Source organism: Bos javanicus, chromosome 25, assembly GCF_032452875.1.
Source record: "Bos javanicus breed banteng chromosome 25, ARS-OSU_banteng_1.0, whole genome shotgun sequence".
Lineage (NCBI taxonomy): Eukaryota > Metazoa > Chordata > Mammalia > Artiodactyla > Bovidae > Bos > Bos javanicus.
The window spans coordinates 14,084,150-14,101,192 of record NC_083892.1 but is presented as its reverse complement, the minus strand read 5'-3'; the positions used below and the strand labels follow the sequence as shown (position 1 = coordinate 14,101,192).

Below are 17,043 nucleotides of genomic sequence, written 5' to 3'. Positions count from 1 at the left end.
GTTCAGTCCCCCATTTGTAAAATGGGGTGAGAATGGTTTCTCCACGGGCCACCATGGAGATTTAATTGAGATGATGTATGTTCAGTTCTTCACAGGGCTTGGCACACAGAAGGCCCAAAGTAAATGTTCGCTGCCATCACTGTGGGAAGAAAACACAGGGTGAACTTGGGAGAACTGACCTCTGCTTGTAGGTCATAGCCAGGTCTTTCCAATAGTTGGCCTCTTCCTCCTCGGAGCTGAAGGTCTTGCCCGAGTCCGCCATTGTGGAAATGGGGGGAAGAGTTCACTCCTCTTGGTGCATAATGTCTAGGAGAGAAAGTTTTAAAGCTATTACCCACATCTAGTTAAACAGCTGATCTTTAATAGAGTGGGGGGGAAATTCCTGAACTTTATGTTGGATTAATTGCGGCAAAAAAAAAAAATTGCCAAAAAATTAAAAACTAAACCTAGACAAACTACAGTTCATTATTTACATTACATTCATTACATTATATTACAATATGTTACATTCCAAGGATGGATACATATACCAGGATTTGCTGATTTTATTACATTGGAGGGAAGGGGAAAGCAGGGCAGCTTAGGGGTTCTAACTTAGACAACCCGGTGCTTCCACCATCTCCATCATCACAGAAGGAGAATGTCAGAAGGGAAGTCTGCAGGGTGAGGGGATACTTGACACCAGCTTCGGACACTTTTAGTTGGATTTGCCTGTGATCCATCAAGATGTAACACCGGATCTGAAACTCGGGGTGAAGTCCGGGCTAACAACACAAATTTAAGAGTCATGAGTTTGGAGCTGGTTCTTCCCTTTTTCTTGTGACTGAACCATCGAAGAATCAACTGAGGATTATTTATGGAACTCTGAGGCGTGCCAGTATCTGAAAGCTGAGCAAAGAAAGAAACGGTGATGGAAGGAGACAGGAGAAACAAGTGAGAGAGATGAGAACCAGAAAAGTGACTATACTGGAGGAGACAGTTTCAAGGGGAAAATGGGGAATGAATGTTCCATGGTTATCTGAGATGCGAGAGAGAAGCTAGTAAGATGAGCTCTGGAAAATATCCACCCACGAGACTTGGTGAAATGTTGGTCACTGGTGATGTAAGCAAGAATGGTTTCAACACCAGGAGGAGGGATAGAGGGGGTGGAGGAGTGACCGGGAGGTGAGGAAGAGGAAGTAGACAGGATCTTGGAGAACTGGGTGTGAGAAGAAAGGAGACGAATTAGACAGAGTCCCTTGGACAGCAAGGAGATCAAATCAGTCAATCTTAAAGGAAATCAACCGTGAATATTCACTGGAATGACTGAAGCTGAAGCTCCAATACTTTGGCCACCTGATGCGAAGAGCCGACTCACTGGAAAAGACCCTGATGCTGGGAAAGACTGAAGGCAGGAGGAAAAGGAGGCAGGCAGCAGAGGATGAGGTGGCTGGATGGCATCACTGACTCAATGGACATGAGTTTGGGCAAACTCTGGGAGATAGTAAAGGACAGAGAAGCCTGGCGTGATACAGTCCATGGAGTCACAAACAGCTGAACTCGACTTTAGCGACTGAACAACAGAGGGTAGTGGTGACAGGCTCTGAGGATGCTGAGCTATCCAGGACAGAGGTCAGGAACAGATTCCTATTAACAGTTCTCAGTCCTCGGACTCCTTGCTGATAGCGTTTCTCAATGTTAATAGCTTATTTTCTCAATTTGTTTAAGACTCTGAGTTTGTCAAAAGGTTATTAGGAATTCAAATGAGATTGCTCCAAAGTCCCTTCTTCCCTTCAAGATAGCTCACAGTTCTGTCTTTGGGGAAAAAAGAAGGAACACAACCCCCAACTCTGCAAGACATAACTAACAAGCCGAATATCTAGGTAAAAAATACAAATCATTCCGCTAAATAAGTCAGTTTTGACATGGACACGATCACCAACCAAGTGGGTCCCTGGTAGAAACTGAACAACGATACCTACATCTGAGTAAAGCACTTACTGACAACTCTACATCTGTTAGGACCTGTCTTCACATCTCTCCCTTCAAATTTCTCACCCTTCCCTGATTCAGAAAAAACATGCCATGTCCCCACCCACTCCCTTCTGGGGAACAGAGTTTCTCTGAAAGCTTGATCAAAGCAGAGAAGCTAGAGGGAGTAGAAAGTTAACTTGATTTTATCCCTCAGTCCGGCATCCCTTCTTCCATCTTTTTGTAATAGCACCCCAATGTTCTCTTGGAGGAACCAACTCTACACTCTTTCCATGGGGCTCAGGTGGACTTGTCATCAGCCACTGTTCCTAGGAGATGGCATGTGACTACTCACGCCTCCAGCGTCAGTTACAGGCTCAGAGGTGCACCTATCCCAAAGCTGAGCCCAGCGACAAGGGTGGGTCTAACCCAAGTTGAACCAGTGACAAGGATCAGCCTAACTCAAGTTAAGCCAATGACTGGATCAGAGGTGGGCCTAACCCAAGCTGAGCCAATGATTGGCTCAGGGGTAGACCTAACCCAAGCTGAGACAGTAAGCGTCCAGGCCCAGGCCTTTCAAAGAGCTATCAAGAAAGAAACTCTCTGAAGGTGTAACTAACCTTACTATAATGATAATTTCACAATATATACATGTCTCAAACCACCATGTGCTACACCTTAAACTTATACCATGTGATATGTCGATTATATCTCTGTAAAGCCGGGATCCGAGGGGGGTGGAGTGGAGAAGAAACTCTCTTTCCATCAGGGTTTGTGGCGGTCATCTCTCTATCACAAGGGAGAAGGCTGCCTGAGAATGAAGCCAAAACAAGAAAGCAGGGCCAAGAGGTGGACACCTGGGTCCAGTCATCCCTGACTGAAGGTGAGGAGGGGTCATCAACTTCCTTTCTTGGCTGGACCAGTTAGGCCTGGATTTCTGCTACCAGAGAGGCCTAATGAATGTTGGAGTGAACGATCTTGTTTGCTGAAAGTAGAAAGGATAAGAGCACCTAGAGTGTAGATAATAGTAATTACCACGGTGACAAGCAAGGGCAAACCTAATTCTGGTAATCCCTGCTCAAGCCACAAGCTCTAATGAGCCCAGAGCTCATCTAGCATGAGGTCACCAGACAAATGTCTACAGTGTTCAGAGCCCAGAGCCCTCGCAATCGTGACTGAGTGCCGTGTGGCCATCGATGACTGTGTGGACAGTCTCAACCTCACGGCATCGGGGAACTCTGCATACAGGAGGGTGAGAAAGTCAGGAACCAGGAACAATGAATGTACACTGACTTTTCCTGCTGCTTGGAAAAAGCTCATGTTCAAGTTCATCATCATGAGTCCCCGCCTACTTCTCTAAACATTTCCTACAGCCCTGCCCCTCACCTGCTTATGCTGTAGTCCCACTGCCTTCTTTCTGTTCCTTGAACATACCAAGCGTGCTCCCACCTCAGGGCCTTTGCACTGGCTGTTCTCTCTGCCTGGAATGCTCCTCTTTCAGATCTCTGCCCGCAGAGTCCCTTCTTGCCATTCAGACCTCAGCTGAACCGTCTTCCCTAGAGAGACCTTCTCTGAAGATCCCACCAAATACCTCCTCCAGCCCTTCACTGCCACATTAATCCCTGCTTCATTTTATTTCATCACTTTATGAGTTGTGTTTCTGTTTTATCTGAAAAAGTTGGCTTAAAACTCAACATTCAGAAAATGCAGATCATGGCATCAGGTCCCATCACTTCATGGAAAATAGAAGGGAAACAATGGAAACAATGACAGACTTTATTTTCTTGGGCTCCAAAATCACTGCAGATGGTGACTGCAGACATGAAATTAAAAGACGCTTCTTGGAAGAAAAGCTATGACAAACCTAGACAGCATATTAAAAAGCAGAAACATTACTTTGCCAACAAAGGTCCATCTAGTCAAAGCTATGGTTTTTCCAATAGTCACATACATATGTGAGAGTTGGACTATAAAGAAGGCTGAGCGCCAAAGAATTGATGTTTTTCAACTGTGGTGTTGGAGAGGAGTCCCTTGGACTGCAAGGAGATCAAACCGGTCAATCCTAAAGGAAATCAGTCCTGAATATTCATTGGAAGGACTGATGCTGAAGCTCCAATATTTTGGCCACCTGATGCAAAGAGCTGACTCATTAGGAAAGACCCTGATGCTGGGAAAGACTGAAGGCGGGAGAAGAAGGGGACGACAGAGGATGAGATGGTCGGATGGCACTACCGACTCAATGGACGTAAGTTTGAAAAAGCTCCAGGAGATGGTGAAGGACAGGGAAGCCTGGCATACCACAGTTCGTGGGGTTTGCAAAGAGTTGGACACAACTGAGCAACTGAACAGCAACAACTGGAATATCAGTTTTGAACACAGGGATCCTCACCATCATTTTTTTTCCCCCTAAATTCCCAATGCCATGAACAGTGTCTGGCATATAACAGGCATTCAATAAATGCTTGTGGAAGGAAAGAACACAGGGGAACATAAAGATTGACCACTCACTGGAAGGGGATGTGAGATTAAGGAAAAGAAGCAAGAGACCCTCTGAAGGCTAGTTTTTATAAATCCCTAGGATACTTAATGTGTATCTGCATGCTCAGTCACTCAGTCATGTCTGACTCTTTGCAACCCCATGGACTATGGCCCCACCAGGCTCCTCTGTGATTCTCCAGTCAAGAATACTGAGTGGTTTCCCAGTTCCTTCTCCAGGAGATCTTCCTGACCCAGTGATCGATTCTGTCTCCTGTGTCTTCTGTAACAGCAGGCAGATTCTTTACCACTATGCCACCTGGGCAGCCACCATACACACCTGATCTTAGCCCAATGGCCGAGAAAGGGACTTAATAGGATGGGGAAAAACCTTTCTCGCTCAGCACCCGAGTGGCATCTCATTGATGGCAAGGGGCTGAAGGACAGGGTGTCATGTTGGAAACTACCCACTTCCCAGGTTTTCATGATAAGGAATATTCAGAACAGTTACTGGAGTTTTAGTAACCTTCATCCTGCAGCCTTACCAAAGATGAGTTTCAGAAAAGGGTACTGTTATCATGGCCAGTGAGGCTTAGAATTTAAGCCTCAGTAAATAAATGAAACTGAGCTTTTTTAGGAGGTGCTTCCACTGTGGCTCTAATTACAACCCCTGCATTTTAAAAACACCCCTTAGGGAAGAAGAAGACGATGCTCAAGGCTAAGAGGAAAGAAATAACAGCTCAACTTCACTCTCTTATGAAAGACCACACTTAAAAACCTAAACCTTTCCTTTTTTCCACTTGAAAATATCTCGGAAAAGTTCTAAAGTGCATTCTTGTCTGCCACAGACAGCAGGCAGGATGACTGGCAAAGGTTCCCCTTTCCCAGCATTACAAGTTTATCATCACCTTCTGTGTGTGGAGTGCTAGGCATTTAATATGTCATTTCCAAACAACTGGATCCTTTCTGTTTACCTCGAAAATGCTGGAGAGAGATAGAGAGAGACAGCGTGTGTGTGTGTGTGTGTGTGTGTGCACGTGCTAAGTCACTTCAGTTGTGTCTAACTCTTTCTGATCCTATGGACTGTAGCCCACCAGGCTCCTCTGTTCCATGGGATTCTCCAGGCAAGAATACTGGAGTGGGTTGCCATGCCCTCCTCCAGGGCCTCTTCCTGACCCAGGGATTGCTAAGGCAGTCACTGGGCTTCTTGGGAAGCTGGAGCAGAAACATTACCTGTCTTGGCCATCCCCATAGATGCAAAGGAGTAAGAGAGGCAAACCAGACCCAAGCGCAAGGGAGACTTTGAATTCAAATTCAAGGTCTCTTTGGGGTTGCCGATAGACTGCATAAAAGTCAGATTCAGTTTTTGGGCCAAGCGGTCTTTTAAAAGGCACTGTGACAGACAGGTGTCAGTGCGTAGTCATAGCATCCACACCTTTATACACACTATCTTCAAGCTGGATACTGCATGCATTTATTGCATCTGTGTCAAGGGATTGAGCTTGCTAACTTGCATTCTCAATATACCATCCTGCTGCATCCTGTCCCAGCAGCTCTGTGGGCAAACCTGCTGGGCACCTCCAGTGTATGTGCTACAACACACATGCACAAACTGGGATCTAGTGGTCCCAGAGGTATTTATTTTCTGTTTTGGATAACTTAGATCTATTACTCTTGCAAAAGCGTTTCAGCAAGCTTTTTTTTTGGCATGTTTTCCATGATCACACTTATTAGGAAAGTCTGAAAACACACTTGAGATACACACCTTTGATTTCAAAACTCTAGAAAAGACAAAGCAGTCTTTCTCAGCTCTCCTCTGAGTGAAGAAAGCCAGCACAGCTGGTTAGGGGCAATCCACACCTGCAAACCATCAGGGATTAACTTCTCCACCCCAACCACACTCCTTCCCAATCAAAACACAGGGGAGAGGGGGAGAAAGCGGCTGCCAAAGGCCAGCACAGGCTCCCACAGCTTCCACTTTATGACGCAGGCTTTACATTTTGCATAAGTGACATCACTGGGGCAAAATCAGTCAAGAGTCAGCAAGTCTGACTTCTGTCTCGGTGCTTTCAAAGTCTGAAATGATCTACCCACAAAAAAACACCTCAGCAGGCATGCAAGGACAAATGCTCAAGGGTGTACACCATCACTGATGTAATGATGAGGGGGAGCTGGAGAAACTTAACTGAAGACTGATCGGAAAACTGTGCAGCTAAGAATTAAGAGTAATGATACGGAAGAAAGTTCATGTTAAGAAAGTGCCATTTTTCTAGTGTGTAGCACATGGAACTCTGCTCAATGCTATGTGGCAGCCTGGATAAGAGGGGGCTTTGGGGAGAATGGACACATGTATATGTATGGCTGAGTCCCTTCGCTGTGTACCTGAGACTACCACAATGCTGTTACTTGGCTGTACCCCAATACAAAATAAAAAGTTTAAAGTGTAAAAAAAGAAAGAAAAAAAGTGCCATTTTTGTTTGCAAATGTAGCTTCCGCTGTGTACATAAACAGAAGAGGGTCTGGAAGGAGGTACCAGAATGGGAGTAAGGTAGCCGATAAGATGAGAACTTGTTCCTGACACCTGCTACAATAAATGTTTTTTACAATAAGCATATATTGCTTTTGAAATCTTAAGGAGCTTAAATGTGAACAACAACAAAAAATCCAGAAAGCTACTGTCCAGGGAGAATTTTACGCTACTGAACCAAGATGCCAGGGAGGGAGCTTTTCCTACAGTGGTGCATTCTCCTCCATTCTTTTCCAAAGATTTCCCAACACCCACTAAGTACTAGGTGCTGCTGAGCGCGGCAGACCCAGAGCACCTACATCAGGACTAGCTGCAAACGTTGTACCAACTGCAGACACAAACTTTCTGTCTACCAGCACGGTCCTGTTGGGAATTATCTTGTGAGCAAAGGGAGTGCAATCTCTCTGGCCTCACACGTTCTAAAGCAAAAGAACACACTCCAAAAGAACACACTCCGGAAACAAAAATAACATCCTAACAGAATAAGGCAAGTTAAGAAACTATTATCCAAAATGGGATAGAACACACCAACCAGAGGCCTCTGACACTTTAGGAGCATGGATCATTTGCATCTAATCTGACACAAAAGACACACCAAGAGGAAAAATTTAAGTTTCAAAAGTGGCGAAATACGCATGGTGGAGGTGGGGGGGGGGGGTCGCGGTCGGGACGGGTCAGAGATTAGATAACAGGTGGCTCTGAGAGTCCCAGGACTACGACCCAGGGATCGAACCCAGGTCTCCCGCATTGCAGACAGACACATTACTGTCTGAGCCAAGTTCATCCTATGCTTCCCTGGTGGCTCAGATGTGGGAGACCCGGTTGGGGTGGATCCTGGGTTGGGAAAATCCCCTGGAGAAGGAAATGGCAACCCACTCCAGTATTCTTGCCTGGAGAATTCCATGGATGGAGGAGCCTGGTAGGCTATAGTTCATCAGGTCGCAAAGATGTGGACACAACCAAAGCGACTTAGCACGCAGCATACACAAGTGACTCGCTCACACACACACACACGCTCACACACACACACACACTAACACACACATCCTACAATGCCATCCTTTCCTAGAATACATCAACAAAACTCACAGAGAAAATCTGAAATTTCTGTACAGCACAGGCTGCATAGGCCATTTCTTTAGAAAGGAATTTAAAGGGACCTACAAGTAGAGAGGGTCACACCAGGTACAAAACCTGGACCAAGAAATAAGGGAAGGTCAAGCCCTCAGGAGACAGTGAACTTGAGAGGACTGGAGAAGATAATCTTAGGGTCCCCCAAAAAAGCAGTGTCCAGAGGGGTTTCCTATGACCTCAGAGAGGCAGGTAAGCCCAGTCACCGCATTCAAGCTCTAGAAGAAGCGTTTTCATCCTTTATCCAACCCTTCCCCAAAGTGCTGTCAGGGGAAATCTGAACCGTCCTGCAGCAGAGATCTGAGAAAGGCGGAGGGAACAAGACCGTTCCAAACACGTTCCCAAAGGGAGGGGAGTGCCAAGTAGAGGGGAGGTTTTTGGAAAGAGGCCTCCGCCGAGGGTGGCAGTGGGGTGGGGACGTGGGCGAGCATGGGGACGGCGGGGGGCTACGAGGACGGAGAGGGAGGTGGGGGCAGCAGGAGGAAAGGGCGAGGGCTGCGGGGCAGAAACTGAGCGAGAAGGGAGACCAGAGGACTCTAGGAAGGATGTCGGGGTGGCGGGGGATGGAAGGGAACAGGGCAGAGCAACCGGGCTCCGGGGACCCGGGACGAGCAGGGCAGAAGGGCCAAGGAAGTCAAGCAGGGAGGGGAGGGCAGCGGGGTTGGAGAGAGGCGAGCGCAGAAAGAGAAAGAAAGTTGGCGAAAGGGTGAGGAGCCGGGCGCGCAGGACACAAGGGTGGGAAGGCACTAAGTTAGGAAGGGAGGCTCCGGAGAAGGGCGATTTTTCGAGCCCAGCGGCCGGGAAGCGACGCCCAAGTGAAGGGCGCGCCAAGTTCCCTGCACCGCCGCGGCCGGGGGTCCCGAGAGCGCGGCGGGCGTCGGGCGGGCAGAAGAGTTTCCCCGCGGCCGTGGCGGTGATGAGGACGACGGCGATGGCAGCCTCCGAGCAACCCCTGCCCCGGGGGGCCGCAGCTCCGCACTTACCGGCTCGGGCTCTGCGGACCAGCGGCGGCGGCTCGGGCGGCTGCGGCGGGGGGCGGTGCAGCCCCGGGCCTCTGGCCGCCGCCCCCGCCCCCGCGCCCGCGGCCGGCGTCGTCCATTGGCTGCCGCTCCCCGGGACCGCGTCCCCCGCGGCCAATCAGCGCCGAGCAGCGCCTTTTGGAAACTTTTTTCCCAGGTCCCGGGCGCGGCGCGGCCACGCGGCGGCCCTAGGCGGGCTGGCGGGAGGGGTTCTGGGAGGCTCCTGCTGCTGCCAGGGTTCTGGCTGGGCTTGGAGGCTGCGGGCTGCTCCCTAGACACCGCGGGGAACGGGCTTGGACTTGCGGGCCACTTCAAGAAAATATGACTCCCTGCCCTTCACCCCGATTGCGTTTTCCTGTTCTTGGATTTCCTCCGAAGCAGATAGAAGAACAAAGATCTACGTCTCCTTAGAGTAAGCAGTGTCCCAGGTCCTTCCCAGAACTTGACAACCAATATAAAAATTTCGACATCATTATCTTCTGAAAAGGCAGCAAAGCTCCTTTATAGAAATTTGTTTTGGGGCCTGGCCTTGAATCCTAGCTCTGCCCCTTAGTAGCTGTATGATCTTGAGCAAGTTCAGTCAGTTCAGTCGCTCAGTCATGATGGATTCTTTGCGATCCCATGGACTGCAGCACGCCAGGCTTCCTGTCCATCACCAACTCTCAGAGTTTACTCAAACTCATGTCCGTTTAGTCGGTGATGCCATCCAACCATCTCATCCTCTGTCGTCCCCTTCTCCTACTGCCTTCAGTCTTTTCCAGCATAAGGGTCTTTTCCAATAAGTCAGTTCTTCACATCAGGTGGCCGAAGTATTGAAGCTTCAGCTTCAGCATCAGTCCTTCCAGTGAATATTCAGGACTGATTTCCTTTAGGATTGACTGATTTGGTTAGGGCAAGTTAACTCTCTGTGATTTACTTTCCTCATCTATAAAATGGGATTTGTGATAGGATTTACCTCTAGGATTATGCAGAGATGAAATGAATTCACTTAGCATTTGTAAAAGGTTTAGGACAGTGGCCTCAGCACATAGTTAAGTACAATCTATGCAGGAGTAGAAGGGGGCAACAGAGGATGAGATGGTTGGAGAGCACTATCGACTTAATGGACATGAGGTTGAGCAAACTCTGGGAGATAGTGAAGGACAGGAAAGTCTGGCATTCTGCAGTTCACGGGGTGGCAAAGAGTCGGACACAACTGAGCAACCAAACAACAAAAAATGTAGGTAGTGATCATGATTTTTTTTTTCACTGGTCCCTGGTAGCTCAGTAAAGAATCTGTCTGCAATGCAGGAGACCCAGGTTCGATTCCTGGGTGGGGAAGATCCCTTGGAGAAGGAAATGGCAACCTGTTCCAGTACTCTTGCCTGGGAAACCCAATGGGCAGAGAAGCCTGATGGGCTACAGTCCATGGGTGGCAAGCGACAGACACCACTTTGTGACTAAACCACCACTGTCTGTGTCAGGCATAATACTAATTTCTTGATGTGGGTTTCACAGCAGTCCTACTTGTTCACCAAGTAGGTTTATAAATTTTTACTGAGCACTCACTTATAGCACAATAAATGTCAGACAAGACACCTGTCTTGAAAGGGCTTGTAGTATTAAGAAAGGACACTAAATCAGCAAACAGAAAATGTGAAATAATTTCAGATGCTAATTAGTGCTATGAATAAAGCAAAGTCATGTAATAGAAAGGGGCTGGGAGAGGTCCCTTCGGATAGAATGTCAGGGAAAGCCACTATACCAGGTTACAATGGAGCTGAGACCCAGATGATGAGAATCACAGGAAAGAACTTTTATTGTCTTCATTTTAAAGATGAGAAAGCAAAAGTGTAGGAAGTTTAAATGCATTGCCCAAGGTCTCACAATTAGTAAACAAATCAGGCTGTAAAGCTGGGTATGTTTGACTCCTAATCAGTGTTCTTTGTCATGATACTGGAGGCAGAGAGATCTTAGCTACTTTGAGGCCTCCAACCAGACATGGAATCCCTCCTGTGTCCCCGCCATGGTTAAGAATGGCCTTGAATTCCTCTTTGTTGTTGTTTAATCACTCAGTCACTTCCACCTCCTTAGCGACCCTATGGGCTGTAGCCCACCAGGCTCCTCTGTCCAGGGGATTCTCCAGGCAAGAATACTGGAGTAGGTGGCCTTTTCCGATGGAACCTGTGTCTTGGGGTCTCCTGCATTGCAGGCAGATTCTTTTACCTCTGAGGCACCAGAAAAGCCCTAATTCTTCTTTGACTCCTTGCTAGTTCCTGAAAGAAGCTCAGAGACACAAAAGGGATCTACCACCTACATGAATAGGGTTAAGGAAGGTATCAGAATGTCTTTTAGGAAATATCCATCCTGGCCCCAGATGCTAATAAATGATTTGCATCCTCTTGTCACTTTTGCGCTGTCCTTGCCAGAACCTCACCATTCTGTGAGGATTCTGGGAGAGAATAATCAGCAGCACCGCTGCCCCACCAGTTTACATAAACTGAAACACACATTGATGAGCTGATCAGTACTGACTAAACGACATTATCATTTAAACTACTGGGTTCTCAATTTTCTTCATTTTTCCATTAAAAATAAAAGGAAGAAGACATTGAAATGATTATCATTAAACTTCTCTCAGGAATATGTTTAGGTAAACGGGTTTGTTATTGGGTAAAACCTTGAAAAAAATGAAAGGGAAATTTTGGTGTACTTAAAAACTTTGTTCTCTTTGTTCAATTTGTTTTCCTTGGAGCGTTCAGATATTAATGAGCAGAAAGCTGGGTTTCTCTTGCTTAAATCCTTCCACCATAATTTATCATTTCAAAACACTAACCATAACACGGAAGTAGCTGGAGAAGAAACGCCTTTTGTGGCAGCTAGATTAATTTAGGAGCTGGATTGAATGTAACAGCCATTTGAATTGCACAAAAACAAATCTTAGTCTTGGTTTCATAAAGATTATAATATGGACAGGGCAGGTAACTGAGAGGTAATCTTAAGAATTTGCCCAGCAAAGAAATAGATTCACAGAGGCTATGCTCTAGAAAACATATCTTAAGAAAAATGTTAAAAAAAAACACACCCTTTCACAAGCATCAAATTACATGTTGATGCATAATTGTGTTTCTAAGGGCAAGTGTAGTTTAGGCTAATTTTCTATAGGAAATAAAGAAGCATATCTTTAAAAACTATTTGTAATTCAACCTTTTCATTAGCCTTCCATTTAGTACGATTGGTTTGTTTTTATTTACTGTATTTTATTTACCTGTTACACCAGGCACAGCTCTGGCAATGTCAGACATGTGTCTACTCTTTATTTTACAGCTAAACCTTTTTTTTTTCTTTAGCAATTAAAAATTTCACAATTATTTTGCTTCCTTTTATATTTTTAGTTAATATTATCTGTATTCGGAGACACTAGAAAGAATGAAAAGGAGGGAAAAAAATACCTCTTTGAGAAGTGAATTTTTGGTACTCGGAAAAAAACGCTAGAAACAGGGTTGTTTTTCATCTGTCCTAATTCCCACTTGGAGAATGTGCCCCACACACAGACACAATGAAGAATTACTCAGCGGTAATAAATACCTGAGCAGGCAGCTGATGTGTGAACTTGTCATCGGCCTTCTGGAAGATGGACTACCGGTACAAAGGGTTCTTCAGCTACGTGTTTGATCTTGCCCTCCACAATGCCTGTCTACAAAAAAAAGCCTACAAGGATGTATTAGCTTCCCCTGAAATCTCCCCCACTTAATGTGGATTGCCTAATGAGGTTGCCTCACATTACATACTAAAGAGAGAAAAAAGTTCTCTTTTGGCCATTTTTACCTACTGATCCCTTTGCAAGGTTAACCTGTTTCTTAGCAAACTTCAGAAATAAACTTTTACACTGCATTCGACTACTGCATCCTAAACTATGTCTAAATCTAAATATGTGCTTTGTTTTTCTAATTTGCAACAGGAAATAGTGAACAGCTGACAGTTTAAGAAATGTCTGTTTTGCCTACGTAAAAAAATTTATAATTTCAAATAAAAGTGAAGAATGTGCAGCCAAAAAAACCCAAAACACCGCCCCCCCCCCCAAAAAAAAACCCCAAACATGGCAAATCTAGCCACTAAAACATAAGCTGTTCCTGGCTTCACAAGGATTTTGCAATTATAAATCTCCTTTTGCTCGCCCAACCGGTCCCTGGAAAAGTATTCATTTGTAACGAGCTTTGGACCAGGACTTTAAAAAAAATCTTCTTTTTTTTTTTTTTTTACATAAGTCACGAGGACCTCTTAATTGTTGGTGACACAATCCAGCCTAGTCTTCGAACAGGCTTTATTTTTGCCAGCCGGATCACAATTTCCCGAGGAGCCCTGCCGGCCCGAAGGACCTCGCGGGAAGCCCAGTTGGCAGTTATTTTTATTTTTTTCCGCTCGCCACTAGGTTGCACTAGATGAAGGATGCTATAACAAACAGGCGTCATTTAGTTTAGTTTTTCTTTTTTTTAATAGGACCATCACGTGACAAGAGCGAGTAAGAGAAAAAAATGCCAAACGATCGGGTTTTTCTTCGAAATCCCTCTTAAACCGCCTTCCCTCAAAAGACCTAAAGGGCTGAATGGTATCAAATCCCGGTTGGCAGGTTTTTTCCCGGGGTTCCGCCTCACTAGCACCCTAATTCCCCTCTTTGAGGTTCCGTTCCACGCCACAACCATAAGCCAGGATCAAGGCCTCCATAAACTGGGGGTTTTCGCCAAAAAAGCCGAGGTAGCCCCCCGGGAAGGTCCCTATTTAGAGGTTTATCGGGAGGGGACTGAGCCTGACGAGGCTGCAGGGCCGCGAGGCCCCGCCCCCCCCGGGGTTCCCAGCACGCCCCGCGCGGGGAGGACGCGGCGGCGGGGGAGGGGCGGAGGAAGGGGCGGAGCCATGAGGAGAGAAGGGCGTCGGTTTTGCGACAGGGGAGGCGCGGTGCGGAAGCGGAAGTGGAGGGTGCGCTTGGCGGCGGCGGCGGGAGCTGCGGAGTCGGGAATCAAAACAAAGGGCCTGGGGGGGCGGGGGGAAGGCGGCGGGGCCGGAATGTGAGCGGAGGTGGGGCCGGCGGCAGAGGTGAGTTTGCTGGCAACGCTGGGAACTTGTTCCCGACGCGCTTCTTTTTCTGGGCACCAGGCTGGAACGCGGGAGTGTGTCCCTTCCTTCTGCCTATTGCCAGCGGGGGTGGGGGAGGTTGGCTAGACTGTTGAGAAGCCATGGGACCCACCCGTCAGGCCCCCAACAGAGGCTCGAGTTGCCTCCTTTCTGCTCAGTTCACGACTGTCATTGCAGCGTTGCTGCTGCCCTTTGGGGGTGTTTGGCTCCCTGACTACAGTTTGTCTCATTTCTCCCTTGAGGGCCCTTCCAGGTGTGGAGAGGAGCCTTTCTAGAGGAGTGTGTACTGTTGGAAATTTAAGACAGGAAGAGAAGGGCTAGTGTTTTTGCAACCACCTCTAACGTTTTGCACCCTCCTCGGTCTATCAACACTCCCTAGAGTGCAGCCTTTGGCTTGACCTAGAGCACTGAGTTGTCTTAGGGTTGAGTCACTGCACAGATTGTATTGTGGCACTGTGACACACTTTTTAATTTCCGTGGCACCTTTCTGATACTACCTAGAGCTTTCCAGTTACATCGTTTGCACTTTCCAACATCTCTGAGTATAAATATTCTGTTTTTCATACAGAGAAGTTGAAGCCTAAATTGTCGTCCTAGACGCTTATTAAACTCTTCATTCAAGAATTACTGATGTGTGCCAGACCGTGACCTAGGTGCAGGAGATACAATAATGAATAAAAAAAAAACCCACCCATGATCCATAAGTAAATACTACCCTGGAGTTTATATTTAAGTGAGGGAGACATAATAAAAGCAAGCAAATAAGATAATTTTAGAAAGAAGAGCTGTGAAAAGCAACAGAAAAACTCAGGGATGGGATGGGTAATACCGGGTGTTGAGGACTAGACTAGGTGTGGAGAGAAGGCCATTGCTAAGTTTTCTACTTCGTTGGTGTGGTTTAATCCTATGAAGGTGCTGCTGTTATCAGGCCTATTTTACACCTGGGAGCTGAGGTTCAGAGAACTTGTTGTACGTTGTCCAGATCTGCACAGATGGGAAGCAACAGAATTGGGGAGTAATATGAGGACAGCCTGATGTCACAGTCTGCTCTTAAGCACTATCTGAATTCCTTGAAGACTGAGAGATAATGGCAGGAGTGAGACGCTCACTCAAATGACGAAACAGAAGTTGCTCTGACCACCAAGTTGCTCTGACCACCAAGTTGCTATGACCACCAAGTTGCTATGACCAAATTACTTATCATTCCCAGGAGCATTTAGGAAAATTTCTGGGTGCACATTTGTACTAATATATTTTACTTTCTTTTGCTTGCATTGGATGATACCAAAGGTACCTTGGTTGTGTGGGAAGAAGTGGATAAGCCTGGTTCTGTCCGTTTTCTATTAATAATTGTGTGATTTTGGGCAAATTCCAAAACTTCATTAAGCTTCTGTTTGTTGTTCAGACAGTAAGTTGTGTCTGACTCTTTTGTGACCCCATGGACTATAGCCAGGCTTCTCTCTCCATGGTATTTCCCAGGCAAGAACACAGCAGTGGGTTGCCGTTTGCTTCTTCAGGGCATCTTCTGACCCAGGTATCAAACCAGTGTCTCCTACGTTGGCATGCAGATTCTTTACTGCTGAGCCACCAGGAAAGCAAGCCTCTTTTTCCTCCTCATTAAAAACGTGGCCGATTTCTCCCTTGGCTTTCACACACATTTACTGTGGGAAAAAAGATGACATAAATGGATTGCATTTTCTGGTGTTTCCATCATTGTATCCCTTGTGCCAAGCACAAGCCTACTACATAGCAGCTACTAAGTAAATGTTTGGTGAATGAGGAAATAAATGATCTTAAAGAAAAATGCATTAGTTAGCTTCGCGTTAGTTAGAATTCGCCTTGAATAAACTTGAGAGAGCATGTCGAAGTTGTGTGTATCATGAATATCCCAAATTCTTAGGCTCTAGAGAGGAGATTGTTAGGGGGTGTGAGGTGTCTGTATTTGATAGAAAGGACAAGTACCTTAGTTTATTACCATTGCTGCAGTAACTTCATCTCTGTCTCCAGATTAGCTCTGGGTTTTGTAGATGAATATCTGCTTTATTCATTCCCTCATTCAATAAATATTTACTTCGTATATACTGTGTAGAAGCCTGTGCTTGGCACAGGCCATATGGTAATGAAGACAAATAGATGGTGGGTCCTTTATCTGGTTTTCTTTTTTCCACAGTAATACTGTGAGGTGGACAGAGAGAAATTATGGCAGATTTGACAGAGGAAGAAAATAAAACTGAAGAAGTTCTGTAGTTTCTACATAAGGGCCAAATTGTAAATATTTTTGGCTCTGTGGGCTGTGTAGTCTCTATAGCAGAGAATCAACTCCACAGTTGTAGTGCAAACACAGCCATAGAACTTAAATAAACATGGCTGTGTCTCAAAACTATTCATAGACGCTGAAATCTGAATTTCATATAACTTTGTCACAAAATATAATTATTCTCTTGATTTTTCCCCAAGGATTAAAAAAATGTGAACTATATTCTTAGTTCGCATTCCATTTAAATACAAGCAGTGGGCTGGTTTGGGCTATAATTTTAGGCCATAGTTTGCCTCCCCCCGTTTTATGTGATTGGTTTTCCTATAGCTTAGACATAGCACTTATATGGACATAGTGCTTACAGTGACTATAGAAGTGACTTCTCTCCCCTCACCCTACTATGTGGATGTTTAAATCTCTTTATAAGAAAATCTTACCAGAGAAAGAGCTAAAGGAAATTCTTTTCTATATGCCCAGGAATTTCTGAAAGATAAATTAATGACCTCAAAATGGCCATTGTCAGTAAGAGGAGGTGGTGGTTGGGGTTTGGTGACGAGGGCTTAGAAATGAGG

At 46.0% G+C, this 17,043-nt stretch overlaps 2 protein-coding genes across 7 annotated transcripts in view; one reads left to right on the top strand and one right to left on the bottom strand.

Moving 5' to 3' along the window:
• Window positions 1-13,146, bottom strand: part of NDE1 (nudE neurodevelopment protein 1) — a 44,295-nt gene extending 31,149 nt beyond the window's left edge. Inside the window, exons 1-2 of one of the 3 annotated variants that reach the window (XM_061401208.1) lie at window positions 12,670-13,146; window positions 180-306 (exon numbers count right to left, since the gene is read on the bottom strand). In XM_061401208.1, coding sequence (XP_061257192.1) covers window positions 180-262 — 83 coding nt within the window. In that variant the 5' untranslated portion in view covers window positions 263-306; window positions 12,670-13,146. Of the gene's footprint in view, window positions 1-179; window positions 307-9,066; window positions 9,151-12,669 lie in introns of those variants that run through there. The other 2 variants (XM_061401210.1, XM_061401209.1) reach the window with 2 other exon arrangements.
• A 906-nt stretch (window positions 13,147-14,052) lies between these two features.
• Window positions 14,053-17,043, top strand: part of MARF1 (meiosis regulator and mRNA stability factor 1) — a 39,539-nt gene continuing 36,548 nt past the window's right edge. The window contains exon 1 of one of the 4 annotated variants that reach the window (XM_061401207.1): window positions 14,053-14,175. The gene's annotated coding sequence lies outside the window, so the exon portion shown is untranslated. The remainder of the gene's footprint in view (window positions 14,176-17,043) is intronic. The other 3 variants (XM_061401205.1, XM_061401204.1, XM_061401206.1) reach the window with 3 other exon arrangements.